Genomic DNA, 23,209 nt, shown 5'->3' on the forward strand with positions numbered 1-23,209 from the left:
CACTTTGGCACAACATGCCTTTACCATGAGATGCCATATGCTACCATGAGATGCCATATGCTACCATGAGCGGGAAAAACATAGACATGATAGGTTCCATTTCAAAAGGAGGTTCTGTCTGATAATGGGATCATCCAATCACCATGGAGTCCAACGGTTTCATCATTGACTCATCAAGCCGACAACTTCAAATAGTATTTTCTAGACCATGTGCTTATTGCTAGCAAGCACTATGACTCAGTCTGGACAGTAAGCTAGTGATTCATTTGATGCTATCAAATCATGAAATGACAAGTATTGATTTCAACTGTTTTCCTAGCCAGCAGACTGCATCAGAAACACTGCAACCAAACCTTCATATAAATCACCAACCAGAACTAAACAAGATATCACAGTTGAAGCCAAGTCATTGATGAAGAATGCTGAGTATGTTGTAATAGACATCTTTAGGTTCCTTGTAAACATAGACGAGTGAGATGGTCTGAGCAGCATATTGGTGACCAGTACATCACCAGTAGAATAATACAGCAGCATCTATATCCCCCTATACACTTCTTATAACCCATTATCAATGCTTGAGAAACAGGATAGGGTTTGAAACAACTTCAAAGAAAGTCACCATTTCCTGTGCAGTACTTTCCTTTGATTGAAAAATGCATTTGTCATTTCATTACTTGATAAATAGAACACAGTCTGATGCAGGCAAAAATCTATGATGCTTTAAGGTTAGAAACAACATACTTATATTCTATATGTTACATTTCATACATTTAGCCATGGAGTTAAAAATAGTTACCTTAGAGGTAGCCATTTCCTGTTCAGTCATTTCATGGAAAAATGAATGTCACTTGCACTGTCAAAAAGTTATTTCTGACTCATACAGATTTTCAGCTGTGTCAGATACCACTAAACGGAAGTTTGATGTAGCCTTGAGCTGACCTAACCATGTACTTGAGAATTTCCTTAGAAATTCTGCACACCTTGTTGCTTGTAAGTGCATTGCTTTGCCTACGTACAGTGGATCAGTATTCTGGAAACCTATCATTATAGTGTGTTGGATATGCCTAGAATAAAATTGCTTAAGTTATAAGGTCAGTGGTATATATTATATATTTATTTATTTGTGAATTTGTTTCCATGTTATTTGCCCAAATAATCTCTTAAATGGATTGTGTTGGTTTCAAATCCTGTTTAGATGATCGGGAATTAAATTTCAAACGTTCTAAATGGTGAAGAGGAATTTACATGAGGAATTGGTCCAAAAGTGCTGGTGTGGATTGCAGTCAATCTTATTCCATAGACTGCTTTCAAGGTAAGGAATCAAATACAGACATGCTCAAATTTGTCGGTACCCTTACAGCTCATTGAAGTAATGCTTCATTCCTCCTGAAAAGTGAGGAAATTAAAAGCTATTTTATCATGTATACTTGCATGCCTTTGGTATGTTATCGAATAAAGCAAAGAAGCTGTGAAAAGAGATGAATTGTTGCTTATTCTACAAAGATATTCTAAAATGGCCTGGACACATTTGTTGGTACCCCTTAGAAAAGATAATAAATAATTGGATTATGGTGATATTTCAAACTCCAATCTTGTAATCAGTCATGCAGCCTATTTAAATGGAGGAAAGTAGTTACTGTGCTGTTTGGTATCATTGTGTGCACCATGTTAAACATGGACCAGAGAAAGCAAAGGAGAGATTTGTCTGAGGAGATCAGAAAGACAATAATAGACAAGCATGGTAAAGGTAAAGGCTACAAGACCATCTCCAAGCAGCTTGATGTTCCTGTGACAACCGTTGCAAATATTATTAAGAAGTTTAAGGTCCATGGAACAGTAGCCAACCTCCCTGGGTGCGGCCGCAAGAGGAAAATGGACCCCAGATTGAACAGAAGGAGAGTGCGAATGGTAGAAAAAGAACCAAGGATAACTGCCAAAGAGATACACGCTGAACGCCAAGGTGAAGGTACGTCAGTTTCTGATCGCACCATCTGTCACTTTTTGAGCGAAAGTGGGCTCCATGGAAGAAGACCCAGGATGACTCCACTTTTGAATGAACAATGTAAATTAAAAAAAGCCAGACTGGAATTTGCTAAAATGCATATTAAAAAGACAAAATCCTTCTGAGAGAATGTCCTTCAGACAGATGAGTCAAAACTGGAGCTTTTTGGCAAGTTAAATCAGCTCTATGTTCACGGACGAAAAAATGAAGCTTTCAAAGAAAATAACAATATACCTACAGTGAAACATGGTGGAGGCTCAGTTCTGTTTTGGGGCTGCTTTGCTGCGCCTGTCACAGGGTGCCTTGAATCTGTGCAGGGCACAATGAAATCTCAAGACTATCAAGGCATTCTGGAGTGAAACGTACTGCCCAGTGTCAGAAAGCTCTGTCTCAGTCGCAGGTCATGGGTCCTCCAACAGTACAATGACCTAAAACACACAGCTAAAAGCACCCAAGAATGAATAAGAACAAAACATTGGACTATTCTGAAGTGGCCTTCTATGAGTCCTGATCTGAATCCTATCGAACATCTATGGAAAGAGCTGAAACTTGCAGTCTGGAGAATGCATCCATCAAACCTGAGACAGCTGGAGCAGTTTGCTCAGGAACAGTGGGCAAAACTACCTGTTACAGGTGCAGAAGACTCATTGAGAACTAAAGAAAACATTTGATTGCAGTGATTGCCTCTAAAGGTTGTGCATCAAAATATTAGGTTACGGGTCCCATCATTTTTGTCCATGCCATGTTCATTTGTTTTATTATTTATAATAATATGTTGAATATAAAATCTAAAGAAAAGTCTGATTTCTATTAAATATGGAATAAACCTAGAGATTCCAGGTTCGAGTCCAGACTCTGTCGCTGCTGGCCGCGGCCTAGAGAACCATGGGACAGCGCACAATTTGCCCAGCGTCACCTGGGTTAGGGGAGGGTTTGGCCGGCAGGGATGTCCTTGTCCCATCGCGCACTAGCGACTCCTGTGGCGGGCCGGTCACAGAGCACACTGACAGGGTAGACCAGTTGTACGGTGTCCCCTGCTCACCTAGCGTAGTAGTGACTACCGAACAGCACCCTGACTCACCTATTGCTGCTCTTTTGACCCTATGGTAACTTGACTACACAGCTGATGCCCCCTGGACTGTTTCAATAACATGGTACCTCATTTTGTTAACCTGTCAGGTCAGGTCCTGTATGTACCTAACTGACCCGCTCTGCCCCTTCATCACCATTTACCCGTTGTTGTCTTAGCTCTCCTGATCAACACCTGTGATTGACATTAGAGAGAGGGATAAAGCAATATGCCTTGTCTACTGCTGTCTTGGCTAGTTGTTATTGTTTTATTCCACTGTGGAGCCCTCAGTCACGCTCAAAATTCCTTAGATAGTTATTTCGTCTCACCCCACACACATGCAGAGACCTCCCCTAGGTTAACAGATGCCTCCAGAGACGAAACCTCTCTCATCGTCACTCAATGCATAGGTTTACCTCCACTGTACTCTCATCCTACCATACCCTTGTCTGTACATTATGTCTTGAATCTATTCTACCACGCCCAGAAATCTGCTCCTTTTATTCTCTGGCCCCAACGCACTAGACGACCTAGTCCTTATAGCCTTCAGTCGTACCCTTATCCTACTCCTCTGTTCCTCTGGTGATGGAGAGGTCAACCGAGGCCCTGTAGCCCCCAGTTCCACTCCTATTCCCCAGGCGCTATCGTTTGTTGACTTTTGTAAACGTAAAGCCTTGGTTTCATGCATGTTAACATCAGAAGCCTCCTCCCTAAGTTTTTTTCTTTCACTGCTTTAGCACACTCCGCCAACCCTGATGTCCTTGCCGTGTCTGAATCCTGGCTTAGGAAGGCCACCAAAAATCAACTACAACATTTTCCGCCAAGATAGAACTGCCAAAAGGGGTGGAGTTGCAATCTACTGCAGCGACAGACTGCAGAGTTCTGTCATACTATCCAGGTCTGTGCCCAAACAGTTCGAGCTTCTCCTTTTAAAAATCCACCTTTCCAGAAATAAGTCTCTCACTGTTGCCGTTTGTTATAGACCCCCCTCAGCCCCCAGCTGTGCTCTGGACACCATATGTGATTTAATTGCCCCCCCATTTATCTTCAGAGTTTGCACTGTTAGGTGACCTAAACTGGGATATGCTGAACACCCCGGCCGTCCTACAATCTAAGCTAGATGCCCTCAATCTCACACAAATGATCATGGAACCTACCAGGTACAACCCTAAATCCGTAAACACGGGCACCCTCATAGATATCATCCTGACCAACCTGCCCTCTAAATACACTGCCGCTGTCTTCAACCAGGATCTCAGCGATCACTGCCTCATTGCCTGCATCCGTAATGGGCCGCGGTCAAACGGTCATCCCTCATCACTGTCAAACACTCCCTAAAACACTTCAGCGAGCAGGCCTTTCTAATCGACCTGGCCCGTGTTTCCTGGATGGATATTGACCTCATTCCGTCAGTAGAGGATGCCTGGTAATTCTTTAAAAGTGCTTTCCTCACAATCTTAAATAAGCATGCCCTATTCAAAAAAATGTAGAACTAAAAACAGATATAACCCTTGGTTCACCACAGACTTGACTGCCCTTGACCAGCACAAAAACTTCCTGTGGCGTTCTGCATTAGCATCGAATATCCCCCGCGATATGCAACTTTTCAGGGAAGTTAGGAATCAATATACACAGTCATTTAGGAAAGCTAAGGCTAGCTTTTTCAAACAGATATTTGCATCCTGTAGCACTAATTCCAAAACGTTCTGTGACACTGTGAAGTCCATGGGGAATAAGAGCACCTCCTCCCAGCTGCCCACTGCACTGAGGCTAGGAAACACTGTCACCACCAATAAATCCAAGATAATCGAGAATTTCAACAATAATTTTTCTACGGCTGGCCATGCTTTCCAGCTGGCTACCCCTATCCCGCTCTGCACCCCCCACTGCAAGCCTCCCCCATTTCCCAAGCCTCACCTATTTCTCCTTCACCCAAATCCAGATAGCTGATGGTCTGAAAGAGCTGCAAACTCTAGACCCCTACAAATCAGCTGGGCTAGACTATCTGGACCCTCTCTTTCTAAAATTATCCACCACAATTGTTGCAACCCCTATTACTAGCCTGTTCAACCTCTCTTTTGTATCGTCTGAGATCCCCAAAGATTGGAAAGCTGCCGCTGTCATACCCCTCTTCTAAGGTCTTCGAAAGCCAAGTTAACAAACAGTTCACCGACCATTTTGAATCCCACTGTACCTTCTCCGCTATGCAACCTGGTTTCTGAGCTGGTCATGGGTGCACCTCAGCCACACTCAAGGTCCTAAACGATATCATAACCATCATCGATAAAAGACAATACTGTGCAGCCATCTTCATCGACCTGGCCAAGGCTTTCGACTCTGTCAATCACCGCATTCTTATCGGCAGACTCAACAGCCTTGGTTTCTCAAATGACTGCCTCGCCTGGTTCACCAACTACTTCTCAGACAGAGTTCAGTGTGTCAAATCGGAGGGACTGTTGTCCGGTCATCTATAAGTCTTTTCTAGGTACTGCCCCACCTTATCTCAGTTCACTGGCCACCATAGCAGCACCCACCTGTAGCACGTGCTCCAGCAGATATATTTCACTGCTCACCCCCAGAGCCAATTCCTCCTTTGGCCGCCTTTCCTTCCAGTTCTCTGCTGTCAATGACTGGAACGAATTGCAAAAATCACTGAAGCTGGAGACTCATATCTCACTCACTAACTTTAAGCATCAGCTGTCAGAGCAGCTTACAGATCAATGCACCTGTACATAGCCCATCTGTAAATAGCCCACCCAACTACCTCATCCCCATATATAAATATTTTTTTTGCTCCTTTGCACCCCAGTACCTCTACTTGCACATTCATCGTCTGCACATCTATCACTCCAGTGTTTAATTGCAAATTTTTTATTGTTTCGCCACTATGGCCTATTTACTGTCTTACCAAAAAAAAATATATATATATATATATATATATTGTCTTACCTCCCTAATCTTACTTAATTTGCACACACTGTGTATAGACTTTTCTATTGTGTTATTGACTGTACGCTTGTTTATTCCATGTGCAACTCTATGTTTGTCGCACTGCTTTGCTTTATCTAGGCCAGGTCTCAGTTATGAGAGCTTGTACTCAACTGGCCTACCTGGTTAAATAAAGGCGAAATAAAAACATTTTTTAAAAGTCCTCTGACACATTGGTGCGGTTGGCTTCCGGGTTAAGTGGGCATTGTGTCAAGAAGCAGTGCGGCATGGTTGGGTTGTGTTTCGGAGGACGCACGGCTCTTGACCTTCGCCTCTCCCGAGTCTGTACGGGAGTTGCAGTGATGAGACAAGACTGTAACTACCAATTGGATACCATGAAATTGGGGAGAAAAGGGGGTAAAAATATATATTCTAAATGTAAAAATAAATAAATATGGAATAAACAATGGTGGATGCCAATTACTTTTGTCAGTTTCAAATTATTTCAGAGAAAATAGTGCATTCTTCATTTTTTGTGGAGGGTACCAACAATTTTGAGCACTTATGTATATAAATATGTCATAATTGCACAACTAAACATTAAATTTGCACCCTCACCCAACACACACAGACATACATCCCCAGTCAATAGTATATCAGAAATACTTACTTTTCATTGTCACCCCAAAATCCAAAAGCTGTAAATAAACTGTCAGCAGCCTCAATCGTTCGTCCCACTAAATGAGTTCACAAACCCAAACGTTCTCTTTTATAGAATCTGTACGATGACACGTCACCTGAGTCACCCTCTCCATTCATAGAAGAATGCCCCCGCAATTCTCCTCTCTCCCTCCTCCCTTCCAAAACACAGCTATTCACTTTCTTTTCTTTGTTTTCCATCATACCGGTTGGGTTCTTTATACTGGTTGGGTCCTTTTTACTGGTTGGGTTCTTTATACCTATTGGATTCTTTATACTGGTTGGCTTCTTCACCTGCATTGCTTGCTGTTTGGGGTTTTAGGCTGGGTTTCTGTGCAGCACTTTGAGACATCAGCTGATGTACGAAGGGCTATATAAATAAACGTGATTTGATTTGATTCGTACTGGATGGGTTATTTATACTGGTTGGGTTCATTAGTTGGGTTCTGGTTGGGTTCTTTAAACCAGTTAGATTCTTTATACTGGTTGGGTTCATTAGTTGGGTTCTGTTTGGGTTCTTTACACTGGTTGGGTTCTTTATACAGTTTTGGTTCTTTATACTGGTTGGGTTCATTAGTTGGGTTCTGGTTGGGTTCTTTATACCAGTTGTATTCTTTATATCGATTGGGTTCTTTATACTGGTTGGGTTCATTAGTTGGGTTCTGTTTGGGTTCTTTACACTGGTTGGGTTCTTTATACAGTTTTGGTTCTTTATACTGGTTGGGTTCATTAGATGGGTTCTGGTTGGGTTTTTTATACCAGTTGTATTCTTTATACCGGTTGGGTTCTTTATACTGGTTGGGTTCATTAGTTGGGTTCTGGTTGGGTTCTTTATACCAGTTGGATTCTTTATACTGGTTGGGTTCTTTCTACTGGTTAGGGTCTTTATATTGGTTCGGGTCTTTATATTGGTTCGGGTCTTTATACTGGTTGTGTTCTTAAAACTGGTTAGGTTTTACTGGTTGGGTTCTCCTATCAGGCTGTTCTATGGAATAATCTTGGCTTTGAATTAGTGACGCAATCACACACTGGGGGAAAAAATTGTCCCACTCCTTAACTCTGATATGATATGAGTTGCAATGAGGCTCAGCTAAAAGAGATGATTCAAAACGACCATTAATCAGACATGTTTGATACTGTATTTGAAACGGTTGCTAAGTGGTGATTCATTTTTATCTGAATTTTAAATCGTTCTCCTCCCTTAGTAAAATAATCCCCAAAAATGTCCCCACACTGCACCCCACACACAACCCCCCCGACCCTCTCTGTAGCTAGCAAGTACTGTCAGATCTCTCTGCTAGCATTCTGCCTGTTGTTGTTTCATGGATGGACATGAACGCAAAGAGACTCACACAGAGCAGACAAAGGAGATGAGTGCTCTATGATGTCATCAAAGATCCGCCACTTCCCTCCTGGTGGGAAATCAGGGGCCCCGAGGGGGGGGCAGGGAGGGGGAGGGTCAAAAAGTGATGTCAGATAACGCCCTGCTTCTTTTGCCATTTCCCCCCGACCGGCCACCCACTCCTCTACTTTCTTTCCTGTTCATTGATGGAGGCAATGGAATGTGTGGAATGTCAAGAGAGAGAACACGGTAGAATGGCATTAAGAGATTTATTCGACTGATTACCACACAACCCACAACCCCCTGCATGGTTTAACATCATCTACAGCGAAGACGACAGCAATACACTGATGATGCTGAACCTCAAACCAAAATCCTTCAAGAACAATTTAGTACTATTTTAGGAAATACAACTATCAGTGCATAAAGCATTGCATTAATTCAGATATACAGCCTTACACATTGAGATGTAAATACATAGCTCACAGGGGCAACACAGAGGCATTATGCCCATTGAGTTTATCCATTTGTACACTGAAAATACAGAAGCTATGGTTCATCTTACACATGAATCCAAAGATATGCAATTTGGCCATCAATGCTCCCTTTTTTTTTAAATCAGGTGCATGACGCCTCTGGATCATGATGAACTCTTTCAGGCGAAATACACTAACAGAGGTTGATGACATTCAGAAAACACCAGGTTAAAATATATAATATCATGTCTTTTGTGACAAAAAAATATACAGTATGATCCGAAGCAAAAGATACAAGATGATCATTTTCCATACAAAAGCTCAAATGAAAAGGTTCAATCTGGAGCTGTTTTGCCATGTGGTTTCAGGGCGCAGCTCTTTCACTTCCTCTGCCAATTCCATTGGGGTTTTCATGAGAGTTAGATTTACCTGGGACAGCCCTGGTCATCTGTCAGAGGAAAACATTGTGTACACACACGAACACATTTATGATTTTTTTAACTGTACCTTATTCAAATGAATCCTCATACATAACAGTTAGCTTAAATACCTAAAAACTCAGACTTTGTAATTTGTTGTTTTGAATTTATATTTGAGGTTTTTCTTCATAGTCACCTGGAGTTCGTCATAGTCAGAGCTGGTGCTGGCGATCCTTAGGTTGGTGTATGTGTTGTCCGCTTTCCCTGAGAGGGAGAGCTCTATCTGCTAAAATATTGAGGATAAATCATTTCATGTAAACAGAGGAGTCATATTACCCAACAGAGGTAGCAATACTATATAACATTTAATACAATACATGTTTTATACAAAACCCCAGTAAACGTTGTCAAAGGCGCAACATGTATAATAGTCACACTGAGAATTGTTAAAGTTTTTGACGTGGAATTTAACACATCAAACTCTGAGTATCAAACTGCGTCATCTACTGCCAATGTCTTAAAATTGCTCAGTGGTTGAGGTTGGTTAAACAGAATATTATGAAATGAAAATGTTCCTCTTACTTTCAGTCTTCTGGAGAGACTTATGAGGGAAGGAAAAGGGGGGGGGGGAACTTGGGTTAGAACAAAGACGATTGGAACAGTCCTTCAAGAAATCTATTATATAAATCTATTCCTAAACTCGATGGGCATGACTACGTAAACAATGATACCTTTTATATTTATACACATCCACGGTGACGGTCAGAACATAAAGCAACACCATCACTCCACAGATGATGTAGGGGGCCATCTTGAAAGATTGGTCGCCTGAGAACAATCGGAATAGAACATGTTTTTTTTCAAAGTGAATTTGTTGTCCATTTGTCTTGAGTGTTACCCACAGCAGCACTTTTCAACCAATCAAATGGCACTCTATTTCGTATAGTGCACTATTAGGTCAAACGTAGTGAACAAAATGGCTTACTTTCGAACTCCAGAGGCATGGCCTTTGACCTCTGTGATCCGTTCTGGTTGTGGGCCTCACAGAGGTAGAGTCCGCTGTCCGCCTTGCTGACCAGGAGGACTAGTGTCTGCCCATTGGCCTTCCAGGTCTCCTTCCCACTGATGTCTTTGTACCAGGAGTAGCTCTCCACCGGTGGGTTGGCATCACTCTGGCAGGTCAGGGTCACTGACCTACCCTCAGGCACAGGGCCTGTTGGGTTGGACAGGGCTACAGTGTTTTTAGGGGCATCTGGAAGACAACATCCACACAGTTAATTCAACTACCTGTGAGGCATACAAGCTCATTTTGATTTGAAATATTAAACACCAATTCCCACAGGGGGAACGTTCGTCATGTGAGCGTCAACGAGCGTACGAATGATAGAAATACAACGTGTTGAAGTGAATGAGAGAAAACAGGAAAAAATACAAATGATTAGTGTCATTTTGAAGTCTCGCTAGTGAGCTGGAAAGTTGCCATAGTATTGAGAACGTGATCTCGAAACCACTATTGAGAAGATACACATACAGTGTACAGAATGAGGAAGGGAAGAATCCTTGCACAGGTATGATTAGCTAAATCACTGCCTATTATCTGCTAATTCATGTCTAACCAGTTCGTTTTTTATGCCCTGTGCTCTTTAATACTGTTTAGCACTTAACAGTTAAATCACTAAACATGTTTAAACACAGAATAAGGAGATTACACTACTGTTTACGGTTGTGGTCATAAGGTGGCGGTATGGTCATATGATTATGGTTGTTGTGGTCTCTCACACAGAACATTGAGGGTCAGGTTCCCCTGAGTCGTCTTGGTGGTGCCCCCTGGCTGCAGTGTGTAGCAGGCGGCGCATTTGACCATCAGCCCGTGATGCCGGAGGGAGGCGGTAAATGTCAGGGTGGAGGTCATGGTCATGAGCCCATCTATACCCTCCTGTAGCCGGCTCTCAACACTTCCACCCAGCCTAGAGGTCCAGGTCAGGGAGGGTGGCAATGTAGGGCAGGGGGCGGGGGCAGAGCAGCTCAGTCTAGCCCACTCCCCCTCCATGATGTTGCCCATAGAGATCAGTTGGGGTCTGGGTGGGGTGTCTGGGTGGATGACGATATGTGGGAGAAAGGGTGATATTGAATCAATAACATGACAGAAAGTGGCCTGAGTATAGCTCAATGGCATGCCGTGGTGGGGCAACCAGGTTGAAACTAACTTTGCTAACAATATCACTTTTCATGTTGAGTATTTGATTCTAGGGGCTCGATTCAATCAGATCCGCTTTAGCCGACATCCGCAAACGGTTGTTTTGGTGATTTCTGAGGTGGAATAGTTCAAATCCACAAATGGCTCCTTGTGTTACCTTATCACGGAGACTGAATTGGACCACCCGATTTTACAATTCGACAAATCCCATGCAGACACATTAGAAGTAGGCAGTTCTGAAAATGTTGCCTCATTGATGACTCCTTACATAAATAAGGAGAACGTAGCCAGGTGGCTTTTGTTGGCCATAGCCCATTTAGTTTAATGATATTACTTGAGAGTAATCATTTCTATCATCGATAGAGCCTACACTTTCTATCACTGTTTTGAACTTCTAAAGTGGTAGGGATAATAAGGAAGGAAGTGGTTTGAGACACACAAGAGCAGCCACTCACCAATGTGTCAGCTCTTACCGCAGTCACATATCCAACCCCACCAAAACATCCATTATGCGGATGACGGCCATCACGCGTTAACGCTCCATCTGACTGGATCGAGCCCTATATTTGCTGTTAGTATTTATAAGAGTTCAATCTAGTCATTCTGTTAGAACGTTTAGCCCTAAGGGTATACTTCAATTGGAAATCATATACAGTGCATTCGGAAAGTATTCAGACCCCTTGACTTCCCCACATTTTGTTATGTTACAGCCTTATTCTAAAATGGATTAAATTGTTTTTTCCCCTCATCAATCTACACACAATACCCCATAATGACAAAGAAAAAACACGTTTTTTTTTTTAGAAATGCTAGTAAATTTATTACAAATAAAAAAACTTAAATATCACATTTACATGAGTATTCAGACCCTTTACTCAGATCTTCGTTGAAGCACCTTTGGCAGAGATTACACCCTCGAGTCTTCTTGGGTATGACGCTACAAGCTTGGCACACCAGTATTTGGGGAAATTCTCCCTTTCTTCTCTGCAGATCCACTCAAGCTCTGTCAAGTTGGATGGGGAATGTTGCTGCACAGCTATTTTCAGCTTTCTCCAGGGATGTTATATCGGGTTCAAGTCTGGGCTCTGGCTGGGCCTCTCAAGGACATTCAGAGACTCACCTCAAAGCCACTCCTGCGTTGTCTTGGCTGTGTGCTTAGGGTCATTGTCCTGCTGGAAGGTGAACCTTCGCCCCCAGTCTGAGGTCCTGAGCGCTCTGGAGCAGGTTTTCATCAAGGATCTCTCTGTACTTTCCCTTGATCCTGACTAGTCTCCCAGTCCCTGTCGCTGAAAAACATCCCCACAGCATGATGCTGCCACCACCATGCTTCACAGGAATGGTGCCAGGTTTCCTCCAGACGTGACACTGAGCATTCAGGCCAAAGAGTTCAATCTTGGTTTCACCAGACCAGAGAATATTGTTTCTCATGGTCTGAGAGTCTTTAGGTGCCTCTTGGCAAACTCCAAGCGGGCTGTCATGTGCCTTTTACTGAGGAGTGGCTTTCGTCTGGCCTGATTGGTGGATTACTGCAGAGATTGTTGTCCTTCTGGAAGGTTCTCCCATCTCCATAGAGGAACTCTGGAGCTCTGTCAGAGTGACTATCGAGTTCTTGGTCACCTCCCTGACCAAGGAAGTATCACGTTTCAGGTATGACCCAGAGGCAGACAGTGTCAAAGAAACAAAAGTTTATTTCTAAATAGAGGGACAGGCAAACGACAGGTCAAAGGCAGGCAAGGGTCAGTAATCCAGAGAAGATGCAAAGGGTCCAGAACGGCAGGCAGTCTCAGGGTCAGGGCAGGCAGTGGTCAATAATCCAGTGAGGTGGGGCAAGGCATAGAACGGCAGGCAGGCTCAGGATCAGGGCAGGCAGAAGGGTCAAAACCAGGAAGACTAAGACACAGGTGCAAGAAACAGACAGGAGCAGGCGAACAAATGCTGGTATGTTTCACAAACAAAACGAACCGGCAACAGACAAACAGAGAACATAGGTATAAATACACAGGGGATAATGGGGAAGATGGGCGACACCTGGAGGGGGGTGGAGACAAGCACAAAGACAGGTGAAACACATCAGGGTGTGACAGGAAGAGTCTTGGTGGTTCCAAACTTCTTCCATTTAAGAATGATGGAGGCCACTGTGTTCTTGGGGACCTTTAATGCTCCAGAAATGTTTCGGTACCCTTCCCCAGATCTTTGCCTCGACACAATCCTGTCTCTGAGCTCTACGGACAATTAATTTGACCTCAAGGTTTGGTTTTTGCTCTGACATGCACTGTCAACTGTGGGATCTTATATAGACAGGTGTGTGCTTTTCAAAATAATTTCCAATCAATAGATTTTACCACAGGTGGACTCCAATTAAGTTGTAGAAACATCTCAAGGATGACCAATGGAAACAGGATGAACCTGAGCTCAAATTCGAGTCTCATGGCAAACAATCTGAATACTTGTATAAATACAGAATTTATAAAATCCTGTTTTTGCTTTGTCATTATGGGGTATTGTATGTAGATTGATGAGGGAAAAATGTATATAATCAATTTTAGAATAAGGCTGTAATGTGACAAAATGTGGCAAAAGTGAAGGGGTCTGAATACTTTCCTAAGGCATTATATTTCTTAGGAAAGGTAAAATTCAGTACCTGTATGATTGATATTTACACCTGGTAGAAAGTTATACTTGAGGTGATGTGTTTCAGCACATTCCAGCCTAAAGATATATGTGTCATCATATCCTGAAGAGAAACTGTTGAAAATAGTGGTGCAGTTCTTGTTCAACAGATTTCCTAACATCATTCCCTTAATGATGTTCTTGGCATCCGTTTGGGCTGAGTGGAAAACGATATTTCCCCATTCTGAATGTTTCTTCCAAAGCCCATGGGGTGTGCAGTTGTTCAAGGTAGCATCAAACTCCGCAGGGATCTGGAATCTACATGGGACCATTAGGCAGGATCCACCAACAGCCACAATGCTTTGGGGCGTCCACAGACTCCACTGTTGGCAGAGAGCACCTGGAGAACACCGCACCATCAACAAACACTGAACAGCAAAACCTGGACTCAGGGATAGACATAACATAGTAAACATAAAATCTGTCTGCCTTCATTTAGTATGATATGTTACGAATTATAATTCATATATGATATATCACGCATTTCAATTTGTATAATATGTTACGAATTCCACTTTTATGTGCAAATGTGTGGTTAGGGTTAAAATTACGGTTAAAGTTAGGGTTAGGTGTTAGGGTTAGGGGTTAGTTTTAGGGGAAGGTTGATCTAACAGGCTAAGTACTACTGTGAATAGTTGCAAAGTTGCTATTTCGTTAAAATGCTAAAGTTGTCCGTGATTTGATTAAAAAATTAGACCTTTGGGTTGCTAGACGTTCACGTCTACCCATCCTCCCCGACCAACCTCCCTCCTTCCTTTCGTTTTTTGAAGTTAATAACCTTCTGTCTTATGTAACCATACCAAAGGTAACATATCATACTTATTTGAGTGTCACAGACGTACTTTTATTATATTACGTCTAGTCTATGAGGCCAGGCTGAACAGCAAAACAAATGTCTCTGCACACACACACACACACACACACACAAACACACACACAAACGCACACACATACACAAAGATTTATCAATCTCACACACATTTGTTAAAACGTACAAGCACACATTGCAGAGTTGTTATCAGTAAAATGTCAGTAAAATTGTGAGTAAGTCTAAGTGTGTACAAGTTAAGAAGTACAGTACGCACAATTAGGGAGAAACTGACCTTTCAACAGAAAAATGGTGAACGCAATTAACCACAGACCCATCTCTGATGTTGTTGAGGTTGCCTTCCACAGTAACAATACACTTCAAATAAACAGAGAGACAGAAAAAGACTGTGTTTATTGTGTAATACTCTAAACGTGTCTTTCAGATTCATTTATGAAAAAGCCTTACCTGTGACTGAGTAATGGAGATCATGGATATTGAGATCACAGATATATCCGAAATGGCACAGGGTGTTCAATCAAAGCAAGAAGTTGTCTTTTCTTTTATATGCATTGGGAAATAAAGGGAAATCCAAACCCTGTTTGCTTAATGTTGAACCAATGACAAACATCAGAATAAAGAGGATGTTTGCTACAGCTGATGGAACATTAGAACATTTACAATTGGTTGCAACATTCTGTGACAGGACGTCTCTGACTTCTTTATTGTATTAAGGCACAACGTGATGACTTGACACAGTCTGCCACCAGAGTGCAACATCCCCATGTAGGAGCCACCAAAACTATCAGGGGCCTGAGGCATCCCGCAGATAGCTTTTATAAAGCTCTGTATACAGTCGTGCAGTACATGCATCAGTAAGACAGCTATTGGTACATTTGGAGAGTGATATACTCTAATCCTAAAGTCATAATTTATTACTAATTACTATTGATTTTGGGCGCATTCGCCTCATTCTGGGTGTCTGTTGGCTGAACATAGAGAATACAGGCAGGAAGTGGACACTCTAGGACTCCAGTTGAAGAGGGAAGAGCGTCTAACAACCCGAGTAAGGCATGGGCAGTAGTACACACCCCCTTACACACCCCCTATCTGTGTGAGCGGAGAGAGTGGATGGGAGCGAGAGAGATGGAATGTGAGAAAGAGAGAGCGAGAGACAGGAAGTTCACACATCTGATTACTTTTCTCTGGCCACTTCACCCAAGTGACACAATGACTTATGGCTGGAGTTTCATCACTTAGATACACAGACACACTCACACACACAGGAAAGACGGAGAAGATCGTCTGTAAACTAAAGACACACAGTTTAGAACTATGAACCTCCACGCTTTGTTCAACCACTGAAGCTAAACATGCTGGACAGCTACTTCTGAAGCATCTCAACTCATAGGTAAGCATTATCCGTATGAATAACTACCGTAAACAGCATTTTTTGGCTTTACTTTTCATTTAGTTTCTTAAATCACTTTATTTGGATATTTTAAAATACAAGAGAAAATATTCTCTAGATGTTCTGACTATCTACACTGGCCACCCAAACTGTAGACGTACGTAGTTGTAGCATGCTATAGCCTATTCTGGACAAATTATGAGATTCTGTGGATAGTTAGCTGAATATATACAGATCATCCGTCAGGGACTATATGAAGAAGAAATGTTACCCTTAATCTGTGTCCATTGCTTTCCATTGCAATATCACCACTTGCCAGCTCAAATTGAGTTGCCAACAAAACGGATAATAATTAGCCGCTGATATACATTACTACCGTAGATTAAAATATTGAGTAAAATCTAGGCTAGATATGGACGTTTTTTTTCCAGCATTCATTGAAACTTAATTTAGCCAGCAACAGTAAATCGTTGAAAACAAAGTCTCTTCTACGTTTACGAGCAGGGGCGAACAGCATTTAATCACGTAGGCAAGCATAAATATTGCAGTAACACAAACAGTGCCATAAAATAGGAGGCGTAACAAAACAATGTAATCTTCATCGTGTATACAATGAAGTCCAGAACAATCCGTCCACTGTGCTAGTGGACGCCAGTACAAACAGTATGTCAGTCACATCTAACGATAAGACATCATTCTTTATCTTGACAATAAAGAAATGAAGCCGAAAGGATTTGACTTTGTAAGGTGTATTTACATGAATGCAATACATCCTCAAACTGATAAAGAACAATCAATGAATGTAGCCTGTCAATATTGATTTTGACCTAGTGCAGAGAGCCAGCTTTATGACAACACAAGAATTTAGGGCGATTGAAAACATATTAGCGTCATATCAAAGAAGCCTCTGCTCATAAAACAACACAAAACGAGAGGTGGAGTGAGTCCTTGGCTCATGGCACAATAACGCATTCCTAATTGTCTTGCTCCTAGGTAAACCCCATCCCTTATATAGACTGGAAGCGTATTGGTTGCCAGACAACAGGACTATGTTTTCTTTTACTGTTGGCTCACTCATGGGAATATATATACAGTGCATTCGGAAAATATTCAGACCCCTTGGGTTTTTCAATATTTTGTTACATTACAGCCTTATTCTAAAATGGATTCAATAGTTTTTATTTCTCATCAATCTACACAAAATATCTGGTAATGACAAGGCAAAAAAACATTTTTAAAATATATTTTTGCAAATTTATTCAATACAAAAAATTGGCTGGTGACCAAGAACCCAATGGGCACTCTGACATAGGTCCAGAGTTCCTCTGTGGAAATAGGAGAACTTTCCAGAAGGACAACCATCTCTGCAGCACTACACCAATCAGGCCTTTATGGTAGAGTGGCCAGACGGAAGCCACTCCTCTGTAAAAGGCACATGACAGCAGTTCGCTTTGTCCTTTTAAAAAGGGTGCCTAAAGGACTCTCATACCACCAAGAGTGAACTCTTTGGCCTGAATGCCAAGCGTCACATCTGGAGGAAACCAGGCACCGCTCATCACCTGGCCAATACTATCCCTACGGTGAAGATTGGTGGTGACAGCATCATACTGTTGGGATTTTTTTCAGAGGTAAAACAAATTAATCAATTTTAGAATAAGGCTGTAACCTCTTCTGCAGATGTACTATCTCACCACCAGGGGGTGGAGCAGCACCCCAAGTTCTCACAGCTATGACACAGAGACTGGTCAAATGAGTCATAAGCCAAAAACATTTTATGATTCCTGTCCATGCATGCCTCTGGAAAGGAAATGGAGATACTGTATGCAAAGAGGATCAGGATGGCAATCGTGTTCTTACACGTTCCTTGTTGGACTGATATTTTTCAGGGGGATTGCAGACAGTATGTCAATATCCGATGAATTGTATAGTGTGTGAGTGTGCACCACAGGAGGTTGGTGGCATCTTAATTGGGGCTCGTGGTAATGGCTGGAGTGGAATCGGTGGAATGCTGTCAAATACAAAGTGGAATGAGTGGAATGGTGTCAAATACATGAAACAGGTGATTGATACCATTCCATTTAGTCCATTCCAGCCATTATTATGAGCTGTCCTCCCCTCAGCAGCCTCCTGTGGTGTGCACTTTGGGAAAAAGTTTTTTTTAAAGGGTAAAACTGTGGGCAGTTCACAGTCCCAGACACCCGCCACATACTCACAAAAATACCCACACACATTCACAGTCACACACACAGAATGACTCAGACATAGAAATAGATTGTCCTGAATAGACTACATCATGCCTGGTACACAACATCCCATCTGAAGATTCAGAATACTTCCTAAATAGCAAAATATATTTAATTGTAATCTTAAAGTCAAGAATTTATAGAGTTCTGTTCATTTGTGAGTATGAGTCCTCTTCCTGATAATATTAAAACCTCTTAAGAATCCGCCCCTTTTTAAAAGTTTTCGTCTAAAATGACATACCCAAATCTAACTGCCTGTAGCTCAGGCACTGAAGCAAGGATATGCATATTCTTGGTACCATTTCAAAGGAAACACTTTGAATATTGTGGAAATGTGAATATAACACAATAGAACATGGAATGTAGGAGAATATAACACAATAGATCTGGTAAAAGACAATACAAAGAAAGAAAACTAAAGTTATTTTGTATTTTTTTTGTACCATTTTTTTTGTATCATATTTGAAATGCAAGAGAAAGGCCATAATGTATTATTCCAGCCCAAGTGCAATTTAGATTTTGGCCTCTATATGGCAGCAGTGTATGTGCAAAGTTTTAGACTGATCCAAGGAACCATTGCATTTCTGTTCAAAATGTTGTATGAAGGCTGCCCAAATGTACCTAATTTGTTTATTAATAACTTTTTATGTTCAAAATTGTCCACTCTCCTCAAACAATAGCATGGTATTATTTCACTGTAATAGCTACTGTAAACTGGACAGTGCAGTTAGATTAACAAGAATTTAAGCTTTCTGACAATATCAGACATATCTATGTCCTGGGAAATTTTCTTGTTACTTACAATCTCGTGCTAATCACATTAGCCTACGTCAGCTCAACCATCTCGTGGACAGTACATCCCGAAGAAGATTTTAACTGACTGGCTGCTGGCTGTGACAAAGTGTTCTACCATTAGAGGAAACAGTGTTACACAATATGACTTATCTAAACGAAAGCCATTAAGTATACTGTAGACTAGAAGGAAGTCATGCTGTGTATTCACACCCTTGTTGCCTTTTTTTTACAGAATGACACCAAACGCCACCATTCCGTTTGCCCTCGTCACCTCAGCCGCCCGAGATGACGAAGCCAAGGTGGTGGACATCGATGCCATCATGAACAAATTAAACATTGTCCTTCTCACGCTGACCATTGTCCTGGGCACCACGGGCAACTCTGTAGTCATCTGGGTGGCAGGCTTCAAGCTCAAGCCCACCATCACCAATGTGTGGCTGGTCAACCTGGCCGTGGCCGACCTCATCTTCTGCCTGAGCCGTGTGCTCTCGCTGACCAAGAAGCTCTTCTTCGACTACTGGCCGTTCGGCATCTTCTTATGCAAGTTCAACGGCTTCTTCAGGTATACCAACATGTTCTGCAGTGTGTTCCTACTCGCCGTAATCAGCATGGACCGGACGCTCTGCATCTGGCACCCCGTCTTTACCAAACGGCGTAGGACAATCTGCTCCGCACGCCTGGTGAGTGCAGGCGTGTGGGCTGTGGCGGCCATTTTGAGCGCCCCCCACTTCGCCTACCGCCAGGTTTACCTCGGCAAGAATAACCTGAGCAAGTGCTCTCTGGAGGACAATGAGCCAAAAGGCGATAACAGCGCTAAGCTAGCGCTCTACCTAATGCGCTTCCTATGCGGTTTCCTGCTTCCTTTCCTCATCATCCTCTGCTGCTACATCCTGGCAGGGCTAGGCATCCGACGTACCCGCCTGTTGGGCAAGTCACGTCCACTCCGTATCTTGGTATCGCTGGTCTGTGCTTTCTTCCTGTGCTGGGCGCCCTACCACTGTCTCCTATTGGTCAAGATGGTGAACAGCAACAGTACGTTGGTGACGGGGGGGCTGACAGGGGCCACAGCCTTTACCTACTTCAACAGTTGTGTGAACCCGCTGCTGTACTTCTGTATGGGGTTGGACATGAGAGGGTCGAGGTTCAGGCAGACCTTAGAGGGGGTGTACCGGAGAGCACTAGCCGATGACAGAGATGATCGAAACACGCAGTCCAACGAGCGAACAGTGCATAATAGTTCTGGTTCTGCGTCACAACCTGCACTCAGTCTCAAGTGAATGTGGCCCACGTCTGAGAGAAGTCACATTTGGTATGAGGAGTGGTTTCAGTCCTTATTAGCTCACAGGCTAGTAAACACTGAATAGGTTTTCCCAACTTGTGTAGACACACATATTTCAGAGTTTTTATCATTTGGGATACATATAGACATAGAGTAACTGTGCATTTACATAAATTACTCAATAAATCAGTTTCACATTTTCTAAGTGTTATGTGATGAAAATCCCAGAAAGAAAGTGGAACTGTGTCAAGGAAATATAAAATAACATATCAGGGGAAGTGGTACATCTTTTGGGGAAAGTCATAGATGACTTCAGTCATGCTATGTTTTAATAAGTGTCATGTTTCAACAGTGGAAAAACAAGGATATTTATTCCCATTTTACATTTCAGCTTTTCAGCTTTTGGAATCATTGTCAACTACTTGGCAGCATCCTTATGTGCCACTGGTGAATTTGTCATATTGCTGACACCTCATTCACTCTCATTGATGATACAAAGAGGGGAAAATAAAGAGTTGAGAGAAAATAGGAAGAAAGGTGAAAGGGAGTCAGAAGAAGAGGATGTGATCTGGACAACTTGACTTGAGGAAGCGTGGTGGTCGCTTGTTTCTCTTTTAGTCACCACATTGCTCCTCCTAGACAGACGGTTTCTATCATGTCTCAGTCACATGACTGGTCTCTCCTTCAGACTAACTGTATCAGAGGTGAACACAGAGGCTTAGCTGAAGCTCTGTGGTTGCCAGTTCAGATAAAACCGTGTGGTCACGTTTCCACTTAATATGCAATGTCACACTCACAGCGGAAGAGAAATGAAAACCACAATTCAGTTCACTTTCCATCTCTTTCTCGCTCTCTCCCTCCTTCTCCTTTCTCTGATTATATTTTTCAGGACTCCTGTACTAAAATATAAGGTATGAAAGAGACAATTCAGCTGACATCTATTTATCTTTTGATAAAAATTCTCAACTGTTTTCCTGTATTGTCTGACACAGTGTAGCTAGCGTTGTCATTCATAAAAGGCCTAAACGTCCAGGATGCAGAGAAACAGAAATCCAACTCAGGACAATGGAGGAAAGGAACATAAATGGATGGGAACAAACAGAACAGACCAGCCAGCCGCACCCTCCTTCCTCTCATCTTTTTGATGCTCTGCCCTTTATCAATGTAAAATAATTTTTTTAATCAATGTGTGTAAAACAAATTGACCAATTGCCATTGTTGAGAAAGTACCACGCCAACGGATATCACATTCTTCAATCAACATGTTGACCTATAGGAAGAGGGAACTCCTACTTTATGTCTGATTCATTTGATTTGTCATGAGTCTAAAGGTCTTGAATTGAGCAACATGTGAAATAATAAAATGGGTTGAAGGCAGTGGGGGTGAAGGGTGCTGCTGGATATGTATTTAATACACCAGTTAGGTTTTTCTTTGCTTCTGTTTCAGCAACACATATCCTCTATAGTTGCTTTTTCACTGGTCAACATTCACAAGGGGGCGACAGAGGTTTTCTTGGTGTCTTCTCATTTGTTGTGAAAGCAAAAGAAGAGTATCTTGTCTTGTTGTCTTCCCTTAATTTGCTAAACACTGCAAGCTAGCTAGCCTTTTGAAATAATCTGATTTCTAATGAAATAATATTAAATGGCAAATACTTTCCGGTGCAACCTACAACATTATCCCAATTTGATATGCTGCTTCAATGTATTGGCTCACATATCAGCTAAACATACAATGTAATAATTTTTATTCAGGGCCTGTTATAAGCCCCACCTGTTTAGCTAAAAACTTTTCTGTTGCCTGTTTTGCATGCTATTTTGGCATTGTATTTCAAAATTCTTATTATTGAGTTAATAAAGCGGCATACAAACATGTTCTCTTTGTTGCACTCTTGAGTAAGGCGTCTCCAAAATGCAGGCGTTTCAGCCTAGCTCAGTGCTCTCTGTGGTGGAGAGGCAGCCAGTGGAAAATACTGAGCCTTAGGGGTTGGTAATCTTCTCTAGTTGCGCCGTAATTGGCTCAGTGTTCTGCCACTCATGGGGACACTATGTCACCACAAAATCTACAGGGAGAGCTAGATAGTTCAAGCCCCCTTGAGTACTGTCATAGATTTACATTAGAAGTGCCCATCCAAGAAGGCTCAAGGTCATTGGCCACAGATAAAATTACGTCAAATCATGTTATATTTACCATAGCTTTGATAATCTTAGCTAGCAAGCTAGACAAGCAGTCATCATCATGAATCACGTCGGCAAATCCTTTTCAATCCTTGTCATATGAATAGAAATGATAAATAAAACGTATCAGTGCTCATCGGCCATTGGATATTAACATTACACAACAAGTTGGAAATCGCAAATTCAGAAATGAATGGTTTGGACAGAATCAGTGGCTAACTGCAAGTTTTTTAAATGTTTTATTTATTTTACTAGGCAAGTCAGTTAAGAACAAATTCTTATTTTCAATGACGGCCTAGGAACAGTGGGTTAACTGCCTGTTCAGGGGCAGAATGACAGATTTGTACCTTGTCAGCTCGGGGATTTGAACTTGCAACCTTTCAGTTACTAGTCCAGTGTTGCAAAGTGATCACTATTTTTCTCCCACTACCTTGTAACGGCTGTTGGAAGGAGAGGACATACTTTATTTGTTCATACTTTATTTGAAATGAACACTGAAATAACAAAAATAACAAAGAGAACGAACGAAAACCTAAACAGTCCTGTCAGGTGCAGAAAGACACAAAACAGAAAACAACTACACACAAAAACCATGTGGGAACCATACCCGGCCAACAACAAAGAAATACAAAACATAGAAAATGAACATAGAATGCCCAACCTAGTCACACCCTGGCCTAACCAAAATAGAGAATA

General features: G+C 42.1%; 1 protein-coding gene and 1 pseudogene across 2 annotated transcripts; one reads left to right on the forward strand and one right to left on the reverse strand.

Moving 5' to 3' along the window:
- Nucleotides 1-8,295: 8,295 nt before the first annotated feature.
- Nucleotides 8,296-15,202, reverse strand: LOC112264846 (annotated as a pseudogene). The gene is made up of 9 exons (XR_006078616.1): nucleotides 15,079-15,202; nucleotides 14,906-14,988; nucleotides 13,774-14,142; nucleotides 10,715-11,026; nucleotides 9,921-10,187; nucleotides 9,667-9,763; nucleotides 9,518-9,536; nucleotides 9,132-9,221; nucleotides 8,296-8,964 (listed from the first exon to the last, which is right to left on the reverse strand). The product of XR_006078616.1 is annotated as a sialoadhesin-like (transcript).
- Nucleotides 15,203-15,730: 528 nt separating this feature from the next.
- LOC112266032 (C3a anaphylatoxin chemotactic receptor-like) lies at nucleotides 15,731-22,237 on the forward strand. Its single transcript, XM_042295646.1, has 2 exons — nucleotides 15,731-16,021; nucleotides 19,292-22,237. Exon 2 carries the CDS (start codon nucleotides 19,293-19,295, stop codon nucleotides 20,334-20,336), a length of 1,044 nt encoding a protein of 347 aa, XP_042151580.1. The 5' UTR covers nucleotides 15,731-16,021; nucleotide 19,292; the 3' UTR covers nucleotides 20,337-22,237.
- Nucleotides 22,238-23,209: the final 972 nt, after the last annotated feature.

The sequence above is a fragment of the Oncorhynchus tshawytscha genome, linkage group LG13 (assembly GCF_018296145.1).
Source record: "Oncorhynchus tshawytscha isolate Ot180627B linkage group LG13, Otsh_v2.0, whole genome shotgun sequence".
In the NCBI taxonomy this organism is placed as follows: domain Eukaryota; kingdom Metazoa; phylum Chordata; class Actinopteri; order Salmoniformes; family Salmonidae; genus Oncorhynchus; species Oncorhynchus tshawytscha.